The 16,667-nt window shown below is 42.0% G+C and overlaps 1 protein-coding gene across 1 annotated transcript in view; it reads right to left on the minus strand.

Annotated features, from left to right (window-relative positions):
* The window catches only part of LOC144773862 (sodium/hydrogen exchanger 4-like), a 513,028-nt gene that overhangs the window by 256,948 nt on the left and 239,413 nt on the right, over window positions 1-16,667 (minus strand). Inside the window, exon 6 of the mRNA XM_078658947.1 lies at window positions 9,854-9,940. Coding sequence (XP_078515073.1) covers window positions 9,854-9,940 — 87 coding nt within the window. The remainder of the gene's footprint in view (window positions 1-9,853; window positions 9,941-16,667) is intronic.

Below are 16,667 nucleotides of genomic sequence, written 5' to 3' on the forward strand. Positions count from 1 at the left end.
TGCACGCCGGTATCAGTCCGGTGAACGACAAGTGAAGAAAGACTTCACCGGAGTCTCCGTTAGTGTGTAAAAGCTAGAAGTCATGGACAGTGTCAACAGACATTGGTTAATAATACTACCTAGCAGGCAATATTCAGCATTTAACCTAGTCGATTCGGGTGCAACTCTGTAAATTGAATCGGGTTTAGGACGTCTCAAGGGACATCAGTCATCGTGATGCATAACGGACAAAATCCAGCAATGAGGGGTACACTTCAGGCACTGTAAAGCATTTGAAATTGCAGTTAGAATGGCAATGTTAAGCATTTAGAGTTGCAGTTACAATGGCATATCGCAGACTGAGGCCCCCAATCACCCCAAGCATTAAGCCGGGTCGAAACATTGACGCCCTCATAACCCCTCTTGGACCACACATATCCCTAAATTGTGAAAACGTGCGACACATGGAATTGTATTTCGTTACATTAGTGATAAGAAACTATGTTTGAATGCTAAATGTGGCCAAGAAAAAAGTGACTGGAATCAGTGAACCAGTCTGTATCTATAATACTCTGCCTTTTTTTTTTAAATAATCACTAACTTTTTGCTCTTTTCACTCACCCTTTTCAATTCTTGAGCACCTTTTTTTTGCACGTTCTTAGGAGCATCCTCCTTAAAATTAAATGAACCACAAAGTTAATGTTAGAATTTGGTGGAATAAAAATCTTTTATTCTCCAACAAGTGAGTTTGGGTTGTTGCATTTTCAGTCTATTGTTGGATACAATACTGTGAGCAATTGATGTGAATGCTCGAAACAAGAAACTTATGACTATAGACTTGCTTTGTTCTAGCTTAAATATTAGGTCTAGGACCACTGTTTTTCATAACGACTCATACCCAGGTCCAGTACCTATTGGGTCACCCCTTTTTTTGATAATGCCTAAGTGAGTGGGACTCGACCTGCATCTTGAACCCAGGGCCACCAGAGTATGATAGATGGCTGGCCTTCTGATCAGAGCCTCAGGCAAAGGAAAGGCTCCAACCACCTTGAACCCTGCACCTGAACTCTGCCTGCTGTGAGTCCTGCACCTCTAAGTGGTGCTACCCTAGTCCGAGACCCTTGGAAGAGGGCCTAAAGGTGCTCTGGCAGCCCAACTGTGGTCTTTTGCAGAAGCGGTGCAGCGTGATGCATCTCCTCACAGCTCTGCATCGGAACCACAGGAGTGTGATGAATCCTTGGTGCAGGGTCTTTCATCACAGCCTGTAGCCCCTTAGAACCACTGCTGCATGACACATTCTTGAAACAGGACCGTGCTCACAGGCTGTTGATCATCAGAACAGAGGATTTGCGATGCATCCTCGACAGAGGGTTTTGCAATTCTCTGCAACCATAATTAAGGCAGCCCACACTCCACCTTGGTAGGCCTGAACCTGTACTGGTCTGGCGTAACCAGGTAACCACAGGTGGCACTTCGTGCTTCTAGGCACTAGTTATACCTAAATATTTAGAACTGTTATCTCTGGTTCTACTGGTTTGATTTTTGTCATTTCAGTGTAAATTAATTTATTAGATTTTTCTCCATTTTTCAAAATTGGTGTGGGATTTTTCTTGTGTTGTACCTGCACTTTATTACTGTTTGAAGTTTGAAGAGCTGCATCAATACACTACACATTACATCTTAGCCTGACTACTTTTGTGCCAAGCTACCAGAGGGTTGAGCACAGATTTATTTGGGGTTTGCTTGTGTTTCCCCACTGACAAGAATCGTGATTTTTGTTTGAGGAGGGTTTCACCCCCCTTAACAAGTAACCCAGTTTCCTACAAGATGCCTGATTTTAAGTATCCAAGGCGATACCATATTTTAAAAGTGTTAAGACCACGTAAGTGGGTTGACATGAATTTGTGTTGATAAATACAATTTAGGCGGCTGTTTGGCAGTCTAATATAATTCTCTCTTCCTCTTAACCCCTTCGACGCTGATGACGAGCTGGGCTCGTCATGAGGAAGCCTCCTCGCACGCTCATGACGAGCCCAGCTCGTCACGTAACATGCGCTTTACAAAATCTCAGCGTACGAGCGGAATTCCGCCCGCACGCATGCGGTAAGAGTGGATGCATCCTTTCTCCTTAAAATACTTGATTTAGTAATAAAAAACACTTTGATGGGAAATCTGGGAAAAACCCAGCAATTATGTTAACCTTGTCAGTAAAATGAGTCAATGAATTGTAAATAGAAGGAATAAAATGAATAGCTCTTCTCAAGAAGTGCTGTCATTGCGGAGCCCAGACACAACTCTGAAGATTCCTCGATATTATACAAAATATTTGATAGTCTTATGATACAAGCTGAATCAGAAGTACATACAGTAAATGTGTTTTCAGGAGCCAGAAACATAGCTGAACTATGCGCGTATACACAGAGGCCAGCTCTCATCCCAAAAACAAATACACATACACAATTTTTCTGTATTAAAATTGCAAATAGGTACTCGCCATTCCTTTTAACCGTAAATGGAACGTGAAAGGCATAGATGAAATAGGGGACGTTAAAACCTTCAAATTCAGGGTAAGAATGTATTACGTGTAACAGAAAGAGTGTTATAGATACCTGAAGAAAGCGTTTTAAAACCAGATGATTCAAGACAACTTGTGTGATTTAACAACTTCTCTGTTTAACAATTATGCACCAATGGGAAACATTGCTAGCATATTGTTTTGTAAATTCTGCAGGGTGTCTGTTGAATTTTGTGACGAAAATGATCGTTTAAAACAATAGCCATTCAAAGTAATATTATTCAGAGAGTCTTTATAAGTACGAGTAGTTTATGGTATTATGCTTCCACTCGGTTTAATACTCCACATTACAAGAAAAAATAAAATAAAATAAAAAGGTGAGATATAAATTATTATAAAGTACCCTAAATCGACAACCCTCAATAGTGGATGCAGGTTTGTCAGCCTGATTATTTGTATTTCTTATATATTTTCACAATCAGTTTCTTGTCTTGATACATCTGCATACATTCGTGTTGTTTACTTGTGATTTCTATGAAGTTTATGTTTTCTTAACCTAAAATAATTTTGAATAATGAGATATGTCTCATCTTCGTAGAATAAAAGAGACATTGAAAAATGTGGAATGGTAGTCGGGATATTGATAAGAAATAAGTTATTAGTCTGGAGGGAAAAATATAGCAGCTTGAAACAACCTGAGAACTTTGGCCCACTACCTCTCCCTGTCGTAAAGGTAAAAAACCTAGGTATCATTTTCAACAGCTGAATTTTTCAGAGCAGATAAACCGAATAACATCTTCCTGCTTTTATACAATCAAGCTGCTTAAAATGGTTTTATTCTTTTACTTCCACTGGCCTGCAAAAGATGGATGTGTTTGACCGTATGCTTGTACTTGTACTACTACTGTAATGCCCTCGATTTAGGGATAAATAAATGTTATCAATCCAAGCTGCAAAGTTTGCAAAATGCAGCGACATGTTTTCTTGTAAAGTTGCCCAAATTCTGCTCTGTTTCTAAGAAAATTCAGGGAATGCATTGGTTGCCAATGACCGAAAGGGTCAAGTTAAGGCGCTTTGCATGATACACAAAGCCGTGCATGGCACCGGAACGCTTTATCTTCAGAAACATTTTACCTGGTACTCTCCACGGCGAGTAAAAGGGTCCTCTCTTTCTTATCTGGTGACGACTCCCAAAATAAAAATATCCAGTTGGGGGGGAGGGGAAAGGGGGGCAGGAGCTCCTCCTATCTCTGCAGCAAATTGTGGAAACCTCTGCATTTATATTTAAGATCCCAACAGAGCCTCATCCTTTTTAGGAAACTTGGCTCTTCACTCTCACTGTCAAGTACGTTAGTTGCTTTTCTACAGCGGTTTCAGAGGTTTGGTTAGCCCTAAGACATTCCGGATTTTGCGCGCTCTAGAAAATTGATACTTACTTATTTTATATATAGATTACCAAAACATATATGAATTACAGAAAATGTAAATCACATCATACCTGTATATGTATTAATTTTTTTTTTTTTTTTTAAATATTAGAAGGTTGATTATTTGAAATTTGTAATGACCTTTTACAGAGATAGCATAGGGCAATGAAAGCAGGCTTACAACACAGATTTTTGTGCCACAATTTAAAACAGACTAACAACATTCAAATTCGGGATAAGATAGAGCTGCACCTACAAATCCATAACTTATTCTGAACAAGTACTTTGTATAAAATATCAATCTCCCCAATCCCTGAAAACGTAGTAATGAATAATAATAATCCAGCCTCATAGTCAGTGCTTAACTTGTAAAAGTATAAGTGCATGGGCTCAAAGTTTTACTAAGAAGAGAATGGTCGGTGCTACTGAATGTGAGCATGCAGAATCAGAATGCCAAGGCTGCCCGGCTCGGACAGGCCTATTGGGCAATCAGGTAGTGCTGGGCTGCTCTGCAACGTCAGAGTATGGGCCATTTTTTGGGGCTGTTTTTGGGCGTGTTTTATGATATACTGGGCTGGAATTTACTGTTGATTTCCCTGGTATTGAACCAAACATTATCTATAGCACGCTCAAATTCACAAGAACTTCCATATCTTGAAAGTACTTCTTTACAAGTTCAAACGTGCCTCAATTTGCAAACATTGGTTTCTTTTCTAGCTGACTAATTTACTAATGAGGGGAACTTTTACTTTGGTGCCTGCGCATATTTTCTCTCCCAGTCCGACCATAAATTCTGCATATTCTTGATTGCACTTCATGCCTTTTTCTGTACTGAGTTGTATGACAGGAGGTGTAATGCCCTGGTGGACTCTTTCCCAGCTCTTCTAGCTTTTCAGAGGAGCTGGCTGTAGGGAAGCCGTCATATTTTCCCCTGGGGCCTCTGGATGACAGAAGGAAAAGCAGACAGAGAGGACGGAGCGCAATGTACATTAGGAGAAAAAGGGGTACACAACTCTTCAAATTAACCTCAAGAAAGGGGACGAGCAGCAAGCAGGCACTGGAGTTTGAAAACCCCATGTACAGTTTGCCTGCTCTGTGCTCATCAGTGGGCAATTCTTTATCGATCCCAGTCAGACACTGCTGTTTCACGTTTTGTGTAACGCTTCACAGTGTGGGCTTCACTGAATACTTTGTGGCTCTTTAAGTGGGAGACAGATTGTGGGCATTCCTAATCCCAGAGAAGTAAAGAGGGCCATCTCCACCCCCAGCCTGCCCTGCTCTCTTTCCGAAAATGCTTTTATTTTCAGAATACTGAAAAATGAGTGCTACAGTTAGTGCCTGTTACGAAAATGAAAACATTACTTACTTACTGAAATTTGGTTTAAAACAGCGGCCTGCTGCTACGTGACACGCTGCTTGCCTGTTCAGTCGACTAAACGCTGAAGCTGCGCAATATGCTGAGGTAGTGAAAAGTGGGGACACAGCTCTGCATCGGTCCGACTCGGGAGGCAACACTTGACGATTCAACGCCATCAAGGAGGAACAGGGTGGGCTTGAAATCCATTTTCAAGCAGTCATTGGTAGCGCACTAGCGCTACTAAGATTGCTGTTATGCTGAGGCTGGCAGGGGATGTGTGCCATCCGTGTGCCGTTTTCTAAGACGTGTGAAACAGTAAAGGTATTGGATCCTACATCTGACCAACCCGGATCTCAACAATAGGAAAAACAGAACAGGGTGGCTGGACAGGATTATTCGTGAAACAATTCCCCAGACACACAGTCAATCTGTACCGTGTGACCACTGGATTTAATTTTCCAAACAAGTTTATTTTTCTTTTTTACATTTATCAGCAATTTTTTGAAACACAAGCACAAACAAAACCACTGTCAATTCAAAAGGTTCATATATACAGTATCTACAAATGCACACATTTACAAATTTACAACAAAGAATCAAACAAAAGATTGGTTAGACACACCAAAAGACAATCACAAATGTATAATAATTCAAATAAATTGCAATTATATACAGTGCAGAGATTAATCCATAAGCGAACAAACGGGAACCAGTCCTAGAGATTGAAAAAACCAAGTGACAGGCGGGGTTGAGATCAAAAACAAGCCTGCCTGTCAACGAAAGCCTGTGGTGTAATGTTAAATAGGGTTGCAAGGCTAGGATACAGAGTGGTGGTATGATTTACATCCTAGCGGCACCCTTTGTTGTAGCCACAGGGTGGTATTGTCGACGCGTTTCGAACCTAAGTATTCAAGGTTCTCTTCAGGACAGGGACTGGGAAACAGATTCTGCACGCGGGCACAAAGGTTGCCGTGGCGTAGGTATGTCGTGTTCACACCTGCAATAGGCGCAGAGCAGGACTTAAGGCGTGGTGTCAGGCTTCAGAAGCTTGCAGGTATCAGGGCGGCTCACATTATTTTGCGCGTGTAGGTCTGGCTATGCAGACCACAGGGAGGGAAGCGGCCGGTCACTGGCCTCAGTTCAGGCCGGCAGTTAAAGTTGGCCCGTTTTCTGAATGAAGTAATCAAGCCACAGAAGGTCCGTGTTGCTCACTCTCTCCCAGGAACAAGCTGTCTGTAGGTTTTCTAAGACGGGCAGCGTCCAAATGTAAATATCTTATGCACCAATCGCAATCAGGCAACACTGAACCCAGGCAGGAATGGATTTACATGCAACATCAGCTCTTCACCGGGAGACAGTGTGATGTTAGTGAGCTGATATCACATATAGACCCGACCCTGAGAAATAAGTGCCGGTGGACACACAATAAGCACTGCTCATAGTGAATTGCTGCACTGAGAAGTAAAAAATCCACTGGATTCTAAAATCTTTTTCAGTGTAAAGCAGTGATTGGTGGACCGGTTCAAAAAGTCAGTTGTATACATAAAATGCCATTGGGCACAAATGGCTAGATCAGTGCCTGCAAGCAATTCGCAAAAGTGAAGCACAAACATACATCCATTTACCCTTGTGCAACCTTACTGCAGGAGTAAATCTCCTGCTAAGAGATGGAAGTAATGGTGGCTTGATTTGCATTGAAAGTTTGCGAATACTACTAATAAACATGAAAGTTTGTGAGTAATCACAATCTCTATTGTAATCTTTTCATACCCAGAAAAGGATGAAGAATTTCACAGGCAAGGGATGGAAATAAAATATCCAAACTTAATGGGGCCATGGCCAGATTAGCCGTAACATGCATCAGGCATTTCCCCGGGAGGCTGGAAGGGTGGGGGCCGGATTTACAGTGATGGGTGCTGATTTTGATGCTGGGGGCAGTTTTGCAGTGGTGCTGGAATATCAGCCCCAGTAACAAAACGCAACAAACAAGCGTTTCCAGCCTCAAGGGGCCAAGCCTGCTCTGGGTTCCCAGTCTGGCCCTGCATGGGGCATAGCGGAAGGTGTTCCTCCGGAAAGAAGCTGGTGTTTCATTACACAGCAGCACTGGTATGCTATGATACAAAAGTGTACTTAGGGTTATATGTAGGAAAATGAGCTTTGTGCAAATTGCATGTTAGTACATGTGAACATGCAAGGGCAGGCTGAGTGTGAAGGACTATTGTCAGACTCAGCTTGACACCTGCGCACAAGTAGTGCAGACTATGCTCTTCTTTTGCTCCCCACACCTAGGAACAGCTGCACGGGAAGTGCTGGAGACTGTGGTCTACCCTCATCCATCTGAAAATAGTGGGGCATTTATGCAATAAAATGTAGGAGCAAGGAGCAGTGGCAAATTTGGCAGCGCTGTGCTCGAAAACTTTCTAAAAGTAGGTATGAGCTATTTTCACAACAATGCAGCACACCCCTTTGTTTCCCCTCGCGCTGGCGTAAAAAAGCTGCCTATCGCCACAGCAGGCACTCGGCAACTATATTACAAGGGGGCCTGTGCTGCAGGGATGATTGTTCATGTGCAGGAGGAGACACCTTCCTGCACACAAGCAATCAATAAGCAAGCAATAATGCCAATTTGCACCTTCACATGAAAAGAGCAAAAAACGAGGAAATAATGATCATTTCTCCTCGTATCGCCATTCTAACGCCTGGTATTCCATTGCATTCATTTTTTGGCGCTGCCTAAGCCTTGTAAATCTGGGGCATTGTCAAAAATAAATGGGTGTTGCGGTGCAACATCCATTGCATGCCTCTTTGCAGCAGAAGACTGCATCAGAAAGGGGCATATTTACAAGGTGGTGTTAAGCCACACAAAGTGGCTTGCACCACCTTGTAAATACGGCAAAGGGCACTGCTCCACCAGAGCATCAAAAAGTGATGCTCTAGTAGTGGTGAAGGCTTGCAAATATGCCCTAGAGTGCCAATAGAAAAGAGAAGTTGTAAGAGTACATGTCTCTAGCACCACCTTGTAAATACTGAAAATAGGGCTGAGCTTAAAAAAAAAGTGATGCTCCAGAGCTGGTGAAGGCTTGTATATATGCCCCAGAGTACCAAGAGACAGACGAAGTTGTGAAAGTACGTGTCTCTAGCACTGCTGTACTATCCCAGCAGTGAAGTGTGCTGTGTTCTACCAGAGGAGAGTGAGAGTTCCCATCAGAGGATTAAAAACTTGATACATGGCAGAAATAGAGGGCCACCTACGTATCCCATATGACTCCAGTGCTAAAATGTGTATGTTTTCGCACGGATCTCCAGACAGAAAAGGGCACCCAAACAACACTAAAAGTTGACCTGGGAGCTGTTTGAAGTAGCGACACAACCTCAACAGAGCTCCCATCACTGGGAGAAATATATTCCCTGAGATTTTGTGAGGGTACTGAAAGTGTTTGAGACGGTTGTATAACATTACAACGCATGCCTTTACAACAAATTTTTTACAACGCAACATCCTATACAACGCATTCCATTACAACGCATGCCATTACAACGAATTTCCAAAAAACTAACATTACAACACATTCCATTACAACGCATACTACCTTTACGATGCATACCATTACAACGCATACCATTGCAACACACACCATTACAACGCATGTTTCGTAAGTATTTGATAGTATAGGGGTAAAAATTACTATTCTAACTCAAGGGGGTGCAACAGTAGGGTAAGTGTTGGATAGTGTAGGGGTAAACATTACTATTCTAACTCCAGGGGGTGCAACAGTAGGGTAAGTGTTGGATAGTGTAGGGGCAAAAATTACTATTCTAACTCCGGGTGGTGCAACAGTAGGGTAAGTGTTGGATAGTGTAAGGGTACTATGCATTGTAATGGTATGCATTGTAATGGTATGCGTTGTAATGACTGTGTTGTAATGACATGCGTTGTAATGGATCTTGCGTTGTAAAAGTTTTGTTGTAATGGTAGTGCGTTGTAAAAGTTGCGTTGTAAAGGTTGTTTCCCGTGTGGGACGCCCACCGATTGCCTGGCAACCTACACAGCCGGATTTCTCACAGTGCAACATTCTGCTTTGGGGAAATGGTTCTTCACAAACAAGGCACTTGACTTTCCAGGTATAGCTTTAAAAAGTGTGTCTGTGCAAGTATGTCACTTTTTTGTGAATCTGACCCATTTTAATTCTTTTGCTGCAGCTGCATATTGTCATTGGCCTAATGCGGGTTGTTTTTACACTTACAACTTGAGCTGAAAATATTTAAACATATTTTTTATTTATTTTGTAATTCATTTTCATAGATTTAAATGTTCAATCGAGATGGATTCACTTTCTTTCAATTAAGGTAGTACATGTGGAAATAAGTCACAAACAATGTGCGCATAGACATTTTATACTTTTGCTACTGAGACATTTCTTAGATTGTCAATTTTATTCTGACACATTTTGACTGGTGGCATATTTCACATAAGCATATCATTTCAGTTCATTGTGGTGATAAAACTTTGACTATAAACATTGACACTACATAACATGAGCAAAAACGTTTGACAAATTCACAGAAGTCACGTACCCGAATGTGAATTTCTTCATTAACCGACTGTTTTTTGCTAGTCTTTTTAACGTCGAGATATTTAACAAGTGGTCCAATTGTGATGCCCTGCATTACAGAAGTGGGATACAATGTTTAAATACAGAAAGTTCATCCAATAAAGTGTGAAAGATGGCTTTTAAATGATATTTTATCAGTGAAATCGACCAGATTGAAAAAAACTCTTAGTGTACACACTTCCCAAAAGTGACATTGATAACTGGATGCATTGTTTATTGAATTGAAAGTACACACATCACTGCCTAGAACAATCGATTTGCCGATTGACCTGGAGTGAAAGATGTTAACTATTCCTATAAACCTGTACTCATCGAGACTGAGGGCCAGATTTAGATCTTGGAGGACAGGATACTCTGTCACAACGGTGACGGCTATCCCATCCGACGAAATATAAATCCCATTATATCCTATTTGTTTTATATTTCAGTGGATAGAATATCGGTCACTGCTGTGACGGAGTAACAGGATGGAGTAACAAGTCCACCAAGATCTAAATCAGGCTCGTAATCAGGATCAATATCATAAATTGTAGTTTAATTTTCAGCAATATAGTATTAGGCACACAATTCCTTTAACCCGTTCCGTGCTTTGGCCGACGGGAGCACTCACTCCCTGGTGCTGCGAACGACCATTGGCAGACGCAGCCCCGCTCACCCTTCAGAAGGCGAGCACCGCGGCGGAATGTTCACCGCGGTAAACAGGTTGGATGCAAAAAGTCTATAATTATTCTAAGTAGACCGCTGTTTACAATAATTATCTTAGACAATATTAATTACTATCTGGAAGTATGGGTCTGTGAGATACACTTCTAAACATTTGTCATGAGGGCCATCTTGGCATTCGAAAAACTAAGAGAAGGATAAAAATGTATACTAGTGGCCGGGGTTGGATGTAAAGATTGAGAGGAAGATCAGTGTCAGATAAATCTAGAATCATTTGTAATCCACCCTGTTGCCCTACTGACAGTCACAGCATACCCTGGGTAAGAGTTGGTGCAGAAATAATGAGTCCTGTCATGGAGAAGGTTGAGTCAAAATATATCCTTGGTTGTTATGAATGTTTCCAAATTGTCAGAGATTGAAGCGGTAGCAAGGGCTGATTCCAAAGCAGTTGTTCAGTTTTTAGACATTATATTTTTAAGAGAAAGTCTTTCTAAAATCTTGGTAAGTGACAATGGTTTACATTTACAATGGATATCTTTAAATAATTCCTAAATTGGAATGGCATTAAACACAGAACTATGTAAAAATATATCATCCAGCTGGTAATGGTGCAGATAAGCATTTCAACAAAGTAGTGTAAGGTACTATTCAGGTTGCCAATAATGGGAATATGAACTGCAGAATGGAACTGTTGCGTATTGTGTGGGCATATAGGATTACTCTATGAGTCTCTACTAGATAGTCCATTGGAACTGAAATGGGGGTAACCCCTTTATCCAAGGATACCTTGGGGTGGATGCCAGAATCCAAAATTGATTTATCACCATCTGTCATAAAAGAGAAAATAGTACATGCTCAAAAAATGTAAAAATCGTATTATAATAAGCGCATGGTTGTAAGGAAGTCCATTTTCCTGCTGAAGATATTGTTAAAGTTAATTACGTGTTTTTTCGAGGAAAGGTAATGGCAAGTATTCACACTCTTTACATGTAAAAATAAAATGTAATTCTGTACTTCTGAATGATGGAAGGGTTTGGCCTATGGGATGCATCTCTATTTGTAACCATGGTAAGGTAATTAATGTCCCATGGTCAAATCAAGAATGATTGCTTGAAAATAATGCAGGTATGGATGGTGATATGAGTATTTGTGGAAGAGAAGAGGGAAGAGATACGATGAGTGGTAGTGAAAATTCATAAATGTTAGGCTATGACAATGCGTCACATTGTAAAAAATCCTCAAATTGTGACGAGGTTGTTTTCCCTGGCAGATGCTGGATATAAAAGATTAACCGAACCTACTGGAACATGGCCATTAAAAAAAAAGAAACCCATATCATATGAGGATTATTTCTGTAAATTACTCCAACGTATTTAAATAAATGTATTCGCTAATACCTTATTTTCTTTCTTTTCTTTTCTATGCTCAAGCATGTATTCTCTTTCTATTGAAATACAAGATTCTCTTGACCCACGATGGGTTCAGGCGGCAGGACAGCTGGTTGCCAGATTAATAGAGTTGAATCCATGCAACGAGAGTCATTATTATTTATTCTCAACAAAATCCTGGCACCATACCCCGGAGAGCACAAGGACACAGCTACTCCTGGATGCTTTTCCCTCCAACTGTCCCAGATCTCCCTCATAACATTCCATTACATCATAAATTCCAAATTCCACTAGATTACTCAGTGGTAAGAAGTACATAGTGTACAAAGGTAGCAATAGTGACACACATTGCAATACTGTACAACACCGCAGTTAGCCATTTATTCAAGACCTAAACAAGAGTATGTCCTTCAAGCTGTGTTTCTGCAAAACACTGAAACAACCATATGCTAGTGCATTTGTGAAACTATACACACCTTGAAGCAGAGCAATCAACCAATGACTGTTAACTGGCATTTACACCAGCCAATGGCTGAGGTTGACTGATCTTTTGCTTTTCACCCTCTCTCTGTATAGATCCTATGCATTTCATATAACTCTTTCTAACCAGACAGGAAAACAGACCTAAGGAATTGCAGTTGGTATTGTTATAAACTGGCCAACATGCCAGCCATTTAAGCATGTTTAAGAAACTGGAGTTTAGCTCAATTATTTATGATTGCTGAATCGAAGAAGATTTCCAGGAGTTTGAAACAGGTGGGTTACATTTTAGAATGTGTAAGCATACGTTAATTAAAAAAAAGATATTTAACAGCACTAAAACAATGCATAAAGATTTGTAAAGTTTAAAAAAGATATGTCCACATGTGCTATCCGAGGATACATGTGTGCAATCTACAGTTCATATGTTCAAACCTGTGGCTCTGAGACTCAGGCGTTCATCACTGTGAAGAAGAAAAGTGATCCAGTTAATTAAAACACCTGCATGATTATTAAAAGCATCAAGCTACAATGTTTTTGTCCTTCCATGATCGCAGTTTAATAACAGAACCCTGTTGTGAGATCTGGGATCACTGAACAACCTCAGGCTTCATGTTCCTGACAACTAAGGGGATCATGTTAGGGCATCTTTAGAGGGCAAATAATAAGGGCAACCTGGAACAATATGACAAAATGCTCTAACCATTGTCCTATTGTTCAATGCAGTTGGCCAGTCGTAATTTTGCACACAGTGGGAAATGGCCACGTTGCAGAGATTTTTCTCACATTTTACCATAATCATAAAGCAGATTTCTGTGTCTAACATTTGAAACACCAGTCTATTGCTTGAAAGGAGCTGTCAATCCTTCAGACCACGGATCATCCAGAGCAGTCTGTAAGAAGCCATCACACTGAGGCTGAGGTTGAGCCAGACATTTATTCCTAATAAGGACATTTTACCACCTCCAGGCATCCTTGCCATTGCTCACATTGCATTGTTGGCGTGATAAGGGTTAAATCATGTAAATCATGCAGAAATGTAAATTTATTCCAACCTTCATTTGACATTGAAACCATCTCCACCTTACATGATTTTGCACAGGTTAAAAATAGTTTTAATTCAAAACGTTTTTATTGCTATATCATAGGGAGTTTGCCTATTACCAGGAGCTTACTGAAATTCTCCAGGAGGACTCCGAAGACAAACAAAAATAATCTTACAATATAGAACATGGTGGGGCAGATTTACAAGCCCCCTGCGGCACCAGTACATCACTTTTTGTGACGTACTGGTGGCGCATGGGGCTCCTCCATATTTACAAGGAGAGGAAAAGCCACCCTGCATGACTTTTACTCTCCTTGTAAATACGGCCCCTTCACACGCAGCACTTTGCATTGAAGGGGCGTTCCATGGGTGTTGCTGTGGGTATTCCCATGCAACACCCATAGAACAAGACACATCTCCAGATTTACGAGAAATCGTAAATCTGGAGATGCATCTGAATGCTACGCCACCCTAGAGGTGGCGTAGTGAGGCGCAAAAAACATTTCTCCTTGTTTTTTCCTCTTTCAATGCGTGCTGCATTCTACAGCACGCATTGAAAGAGGAAAATGCCTGTTGTGATTGTTTTTGTGCCGGAAGGTACCCCTTCCTGCACAAAAACAATCTCCCCACGATTCAGGCATCCTTGCACCATGGTGCAAGGGTTCCTGCACCAGCGCATGGCTGCAACTTGTGCGCCAGCACAGGGGGAAGTACAGAGATGCGACATATTCTCGTAAATAAGTATAATCCCTGTGCTTCGGAAGTGCCGCAGTGTGGCGCAGCCAATGGGCTTGCGGTGCCACGCTGCGGCACTTCCTTGTAGATCTGCCCCTGTGTGTTTATATTAGAGCATTTCCCTAGAGTAGCTAGCAAATTCCTTCACAAGACTCCCTGACTTGGTGGAGACCGGGGGGAACATGGCGGCGGCAGGCTAACGCTCGTCGCGGAGCTCCGTAGCTCAGCGGTACTGCAGAGAATGAAAGCGAAAGCAGGACGCGGTTTTTGATCTCCCTATACGGTGAGATAATCAGGTTTTGGTTTTTTTCCCCCTTTGGGCTGTTTTCAGACACGTATTGCTCTTGTGTCGTTACGACAGGAGAGCCGACTACAGCGCTCGGAGGTGCTAGGACCCTGAAGACGCATGGCATGTGGAGTCGTGGGAAGAGCCGAGCCCAGCAGTAGTCGATCCTCCCCTTGGCCAGCGTCAGGAGCGGATTCAGCGGGATCAGCGAAGCCGGCGTTCTCCGTCGGCGAGCGGCGGGTGAGGTTGTGGTGTCGTGCACAAGCCGCACTCTTCTCTATTCAGTTTCGTGGACCTGTCTACCGGTTCCAGGTAAAAATATCTGAGCAAACAGCAAGCGGAGTCAACATCTTAAACACCGGTTAGGCGGTTTTAAAAAGGGGGGGCTGTATGGATGTGCAACTGGTGTCATCTGTTAAATCAGCCCAGCCTTTACCTGGTACAAAGAGTGGGACATCATTTTCCATAGTGGGGTTGTGGAGCCTTGTTCTAAAGTAGTCCCCATTCAATCAGCTGAGGGTCTAAGTGAGACCTCGGGGAAACAACCTGTATTCAATCGAAACAGATATCAACTTAGGTCCAAGCAAGACTTGAAGTTAAAGGGGGTATTGAACTCTGCTGACGACTTGGAGAGAGGTGGTCCATATCCTGTAACCCCTTTTAAAAGGAAGAGACAGTTAGGAGTAAAGAAAGCTGGGGCATCAAAGGTGACTGGTCAGCTCCAGTCTCAGAGAAACTCTCCATCGCTTGAAGCTTACTTTAAAATTATGGAGCGCATGGCGGGTCCTAAGGAAAAAGCGAATGAGGTTACTCTGTCTCAGTGTCAGTCTCAGTCCCAGCCTCAGTCCCAGCCACAGCCCCAGCTTGAACTCGAACCCGAACCTGAGTCAGCAGTAATAATGCTGGAAAATCGGTACACACCTCTCGAAAATGCACAAGAGGAAGCGGAGCCAGAGACTATAGCAACAACTGGTAGAGCGGGGTCTCCGGAGCCTGAAGTAAATTCCATACAGGGTCTCCCAGCGTTTTCCCAATCATCCTCGCAATCAACCGGGCTGTCTAGTCTCTCACTACCGTCATTGACACAGGCTTCAGTGGGTACCACTCAAGACACCATGGCCCCCCAACCACAACAGGGTTCAACAGTGACTCAGTCTGAAGGAGAATTGATCGGTTCCTTATTCAAATCCCTCAGGGAGGATCTCCTGAGGAAATGTGAGGTCTCGGAAAGTAATCAGAGGAGCCTTCATGATAGATTCGATCACCTCGAGGCAAAATTAGAGGACATTTCTGTTCCTACAAATGTGTTAGAATCTAAGGTTTCTCTACTATCTGATTCCACACTGGGTAACGCCAAAGATATAAGTTGCTTGAAGGTACAAAATCGGTCTTTAATGATGGATATAGAGAAACTTGAGATGCACACACGCAGAAACAACCTCCGAATTTTGAAAATTCCTGAAGGAGAGGAAGTAGAGGACATTAAGGGCTTTGTGTGCAAGCTCCTACGAAAAGGCGTTTTGAAGGATCGGCCAGACATCGATTTGGAATCAAATCATATCAAATCATCTTTATTCGGTTTCCATTATTTTGAAAGCCATAAAAGTACATAATAACACAATAAAAATGTTAAAAAACAACCATTCTATGACAGGATTTGGAATCAAAAATCCAGAGAGTGCACAGGGATCCCTTCAGGTTACATCCCGATCGGAAGGCCCCAAGGAAAATATTGGTTAACTTCCAAACTTACAGCACAAAGGAATTGATTTTAAATAGGTCCCTCTCTAGATCTTCCTTACATCATCGAGCTAATCCTTACTTAATCCGCTCTGACATAGGAGGTCGTACCGCCCAGAGACAGTGGGAATTAGGCTCCAGGATGCCAGAACTCAGGTCATTAGGAGCACAGGTTCAGATGAAGTTTCCTGCACTGTTAAAGGTTATGTGGAACAATAAAATGTATAACTGTAACCACCCAGAGGAGGCAGACGTTCTCTTATCAAAAATGAGAAAATAGCCTGGCATAAGGTATTAATCAGTTGATTGGCAGAGCTGTTATAGCGGTGAACTAAATTGAGAAGTTGTGGTCCGTCAACAATAAAGTCAAAAGTCTACAAGAAATCAGTAAATACAGAGAACTATATAAATCAGATGGAAGATATGTAAAGGGGAGGGG

Source organism: Lissotriton helveticus, chromosome 8 (genome assembly GCF_964261635.1).
Source record: "Lissotriton helveticus chromosome 8, aLisHel1.1, whole genome shotgun sequence".
Lineage (NCBI taxonomy): Eukaryota > Metazoa > Chordata > Amphibia > Caudata > Salamandridae > Lissotriton > Lissotriton helveticus.